Below are 5,405 nucleotides of genomic sequence, written 5' to 3'. Positions count from 1 at the left end.
AAGGTAAAAAGTTTTTTTTTTTTTTTTTTTTTTTACCTTTTCTTTTTCCCCCTTTCTTTGTCCCCATATACACACAACAAAATACATCAAAATGTTTTATCGAGAGAGTAATTATAAAATTTGTCGAGTACAGGGGTATATCTATCTCACCATTATTCTTGATTTTCAGAAAAATCAAACATCTAGCAAAATAACATATCCATAATGTTTTTAGCTCAAGTGCGAATCTATGGCATGGTTGCATCCTTCAAACTTTGTATTCTGTTTCATGTAAACTTAAGCACGTTATGGAAAATTAGACACTCTTCAGTTAAAATATTAATTCACAGCCAAGGTTGCTAGAATTGATATCCTAATTAGGATTACATCGGAATTAGATGCAATAGGGTGTAAAATTGAGAGATTCTAAGTAAATAGAAAGAAAAACTAGGAAAAAAAATAACCCGTAAACACGTTCAAATATTAGGATAGAACTCTCACTCTTGAAATTCTTACAGGATGGTCAAGATTTCATTGTATTATCCTTGCACGAAGTGGATTTAAATTCAGTAAAACTTCTGCCAAATACAATGGTATGCACATATGAACTAAAATGGACAGATTAGAACAGCACAGCGGTGAAACAACTTGAACAGCATCTCACAATCATCATTAAACAATTCAAATTGACAAAATGGAATAGGTAAGCCAGTTTCACAACTAGAGTAAAATTGTTTAATGTTTTGCAATTAGAGATTGGGAAAATCTGACCCCACTGTGCAAACAGCAATGAGTAAAGGTGTCGGGTTGCTTGAAGTTTTATGAAACACTAGCGACCAGCAGAGCAATTAAAAAGAAAAAAAAAAAAGGCAAAAAAAAGAAAAAAAGAAAAAGAAGAATAGTAATTTGGCACAAAAGCACGATTGCCATAAAATAGTGGAATCCGACAATCCTACCTTCAATACTATGGTCTCTATTTGCATTATGTGCATGAGAAGGATGACCTAAATGGAATTCCTCCTAAAGCTTACAACAAGTTCTACATTCCTAAGAAATGTCTTTGGATTGTATGCCCACAAAATATCACAATTCAACTTGATATCAGAATTTTAAAACTGACCATGAAGTACAACATAAAAATGCTGCAAAATGAGTTCAAACTTGACAAATTTGTTATGTCCTGAGAACTATAACATCTCAATTTATTTAGAAGTTAACATTTGTCCACACTGAAAAGCTTTCCTTTTCAAAACATATTCTATCCAAGAATGCACTTCATCATTGTCTCATTTTACATAGAAGGGATTTGATGCTTACCTCGAATAAAAACATCAAATGAGTTACTATAAAGTGGATTATCGTAACAAGGCATTGTATAGAATGGCCTAACAGCCAAAGGATAGCGATGAAGAATGTAGAACTCTGTGTCATACCTATGATCATAAAGTGAAATTAAAATCCTGTCAGACATTGCCTTCTCATTATTAGCCGAGGCAGGAACCAAATATGCAAAAGAAGGGATTTAAAGTAAATGGTGAAATCAACATACTTCTCAAGAACAAGCTGGCCTAATTTTCTCTCCGATTCTGTGTTAAGATCTCCAAGAGGATCGATTTCAACACCAACTTCCTATACAAATAGAGGTTATAAACATAATAAAAACAGTGATTTTTCTCAAAATGTGTATCTAAAATATGAGGTGGACGACCTGGCAATTCACATGGTATCATGGCATATTATTCACATTACGAGTCACTGTTCAGGAAAGAGAGTGCATGTATTACAGAAACATTAAATTAGTGAGCAGAAAATGGGCCAGGGAAAAAAAAAAAAATCAGCAGTAAGTAGATGAATAAATCCACAAGCAAGAGTAGAAGGCATGAATAACAACAGGAATACCAACACAAGTAGGAATAAATTGGTGTTCCTGACTTCTTATCATGTACTGCAAAATAACCCCTAACGGGATTCAAGCTTGAAAAAGTGCTCGTGCTTGTTAATATGCTACTTGTGCACTGAACCAAATACCTGGCATTTCTCCTAAGTCACTGCATCTGGACAAGACAACTTCAGCAAAAATTGATCTTTACAAAAAGTGAAAAAATAAAAAATAAAATAAAATAAATTTCGTTTCCTCCTCTTACCCTCAGCATTTGAATCCCTTCTTCAAACGTAAGTCGCAAGGTCTTTCGCAGGTACTGTATACACAACCATCAGCAGGAATTAGTAATTTAATTTCAACGCCAAAATTTCGAAATAGTTACTTTATTACGTAATTAGTATCTGTATGGGGACCCATTGCATAACTTCAGAAAAATCAACACTGCAAATCATGTAAAATGAGTAGTAATGACCTTCAATGGCTTAAAACGGTATTGTTCATTGATGGCTTCAAGCTCCTTTTGACAAGTATCATTCAAACTGTCAAACATTGTAACAAATAAGCGGTCAACAACATCCATCACCTGCATGAGTAGGATCAGCAAGTTATAAAGGAAGTTGTATTTCAGGCATTCAAAACTTCAATACCAATTATGCACACCTCTGAGTAGTGCTCCTTGATCTCCATTTCAACATCAAGACCGGTGAATTCACACAAATGTCTGTGTGTAAAAGAATCCTCTGCCCTAAAGACAGGACCAATCTCAAAAACACGACCGAAATCACCACAAATTGCCATTTGTTTGTGAAGCTGAGGTGACTGTGCCAGACATGCTGGTTGCCCTTTGTAATCGAGTTTAAAAACAGCTGAACCACCTTCACTAGAGCCTGCTATCAATTTTGGTGTGTGGATACCAACAAAACCTTCAGACAGCAAAAACTGCCTAAATATCTGAATAAACATGAAACAGAAGTAACACTCAGAAGGCATGATTTTGCAATGATTCGATAAGCTTCTTATTAATGTTAATTAAAAATAGAAGGAAAAAGTGAAACAGAACAAGCACAAGCACAAAAAGGCCGAACCTTTGGCAACAGCAGCCATTTCCAAATACCACTAACAGCAGAAAAAATATGCAAGCATCTAATTTCTTTCCAAAAATATCATGAGAAAACAAAAGTTAATACATGTCAACAAAAAGAGGCAACACTTATTATGCTATTCTTGCCAGCATCAGAAACATTGGGTAAACATGATGATATATTGTCAGAACTGAATGCATTATATCGCTGGAAATTTATAATCTACTACACTAGGATCAAGAGTGTAAAGTTCAACAGACAAACAATTGTTTTAGAAGATAATATGACCAAATCAAGAAGACCCCAATAAGGTTGCAAAGGGAAAAGAAATGAAGATATAAAAAGCCTACATACATTTTCAACTTGACATTGAATGCGAAAAATTCCTTGATTAGCAGGCGTGCGAATGTCAAGGACCCTGAAATTCAATCGTGTATCTTGATTTACACGAACAAGTTGCTCTCCAGCCTGCAATTATAAAATAGATTGGTTTAAATATAAAAGGAGTTATCCATCAATTTCTGGTAGGCCAAGTACTACAGGAACGCTACTAATTCTTAATATCCACTAGGTGGGAACAACTACTTTTAGAAGCACTGGAAAATATGCATTATGAAAAGGAATATATTCCTTCATGTACCTGGATAAACATGTACATTAGAAGAAAGCATACCTTCAAAGCATTTTCTATTTCCTCTTCACTTCTAGCAGCATCATCAATATTAATAGGTAGTGCAGGAATGGCCTTGTTGACACAATAAATTTTTTTCACTTGAACCTCCACCTACAGCAAACCAATCCATTATTCATCTGAAATACACAGATAATTCAAAAGCACCTGTTATATTCTAATTCATTCAAGCTTCTCGTGCACATAGTAGCCACTTTTTATATTTTGCAAGTACTGCTTCGTCCAGAGTACAACTTAGTATTTATAGGAGAATAATTATTTGACAACTCTCGTGAATTTTTTTCGAAAGACGAAAATCTTTTTACAGATGCATAGATTGAACATTCTAGTAGCTGTACTGGCCAAAAAATAAATTATTTTATCCACTGTACTGAATTGACACCAATCTCCATTTCACATCTTATCCAAGTTCAATTTTATTTGACAAATTGCAAATTAGTTTATACTCTTCCAGTTCATTAAAGAGAATTTCAAAATCCAGATTATACATTTTTCTGATGAATTCTTAGTACTTGTGTTTTTCATTAGTCACAAAACAAAGAAAATTCACGATTAAACCCCATTACGCCTTGCACGGAGAAGTAAAACTATGGTTAAGTCGGCACCATATTAGAATTATTCGAACTAAATTTAAAGCCAACATGACAGACAGAAACAGCCAGTCAAATCTTATTTTTCATCAGTGTTGTGCATAGAGTTAAAAAGTTACCGTTTCAACATACTTGAGCAAATTGAACCAAAAGCATAAAAGACCAAAAATACACACTACAGAGTTCCAGCAGTTGGAATTTGCGAAATATTAATTTCAATTAGGTGGAAATTCTGCCTAATCCAGTTCCAATGCTCAAATTCCATCCTTACTGGTTCCTACATTGCAACAATATAAACACAAAAATACACGCACCTGTTGAGTGGCGCCTTTGATGGTAGTAGCAGGCACAGTGATAACTCCTTCAATATCAACAATTGATTCCCGGCTCAAACTGGTAGCAAATTTCACCATCTGGGCACTCACAACATCAGGCGTCACGGTCAAAATGCACTGCACCGTAAACCCCCGTTCCCTCAGAACAACAAACGCCATCTTTTTCCCTACGGCTCGAATTGCCTGAACCCGGCCCCGAATCAGAGCAACCTGGTCCTTCAAATCTTCATTCAACGCCTTCACTTCCGTCCACTTTCGGCCAGAAATTTCCTTCGACTTCAAATCATCTAGAGGGGTATCCCCGTAATTTTCGGCTAATGGATCAGTGTCATCAATTGCCATAGAAGAGATGTTGGCGGCAACGGCAGCCGCCGCCGCCTCTTGGCGTTTGCGCAAGCGCTCGAGTTTTGCGGCCTCTTTTTTAGACAATTTCTTAGCACTGCCTTCTTCATTTTGTGGTTGATCTTCAGGGTTTGTTGGGTTTTGGTATGGTTCTTCAGAAGCCATTTTTACAGAGAGAATGTGGTAGTCTGTAGGGTTTTAGAGAGAGTAAGGAAAGCGATAATGATTCGATAGGGTGGAGAAATGGACAGTAATGGAATATATTCGGAACAACTCGAACCCAATTAAAATCCGACCAAATTTCGGTTTCATTTGATTCCGGTTTTATTTGAGCATCAATTCTAGTTATAAGAGATTTGTTTAAAAAGTCTAGTCAACAATAATATTTGGTAAAATAGGTTATCTTAATACTTTTTGGTTAATTAGCCTTTAGTCTATGATTCGATAGGGTGGAGAAATGGACAGTAATGGAATATATTCCGAACAACTCGAACCCAATTAAAA

General features: G+C 35.6%; 1 protein-coding gene across 1 annotated transcript in view; it reads right to left on the bottom strand.

Annotated features, from left to right (window-relative positions):
* Positions 1–5,150, bottom strand: part of LOC111376758 (aspartate--tRNA ligase 2, cytoplasmic-like) — a 7,024-nt gene extending 1,874 nt beyond the window's left edge. The window contains exons 1-8 of the mRNA XM_022999739.1: positions 4,539–5,150; positions 3,617–3,727; positions 3,298–3,411; positions 2,522–2,812; positions 2,334–2,444; positions 2,124–2,177; positions 1,529–1,608; positions 1,297–1,412 (exon numbers count right to left, since the gene is read on the bottom strand). Of these exons, the coding sequence (XP_022855507.1) occupies positions 1,297–1,412; positions 1,529–1,608; positions 2,124–2,177; positions 2,334–2,444; positions 2,522–2,812; positions 3,298–3,411; positions 3,617–3,727; positions 4,539–5,066 (1,405 nt within the window). The 5' untranslated portion in view covers positions 5,067–5,150. The remainder of the gene's footprint in view (positions 1–1,296; positions 1,413–1,528; positions 1,609–2,123; positions 2,178–2,333; positions 2,445–2,521; positions 2,813–3,297; positions 3,412–3,616; positions 3,728–4,538) is intronic.
* Between the last annotated feature and the right edge of the window lie 255 nt (positions 5,151–5,405).

Source organism: Olea europaea, unplaced genomic scaffold, assembly GCF_002742605.1.
Source record: "Olea europaea var. sylvestris unplaced genomic scaffold, O_europaea_v1 scaffold156, whole genome shotgun sequence".
Taxonomy (NCBI): domain Eukaryota; kingdom Viridiplantae; phylum Streptophyta; class Magnoliopsida; order Lamiales; family Oleaceae; genus Olea; species Olea europaea.
The sequence above is the reverse complement of the archived record's forward strand: the minus strand, read 5'-3'. Positions and strand labels throughout refer to the sequence as shown.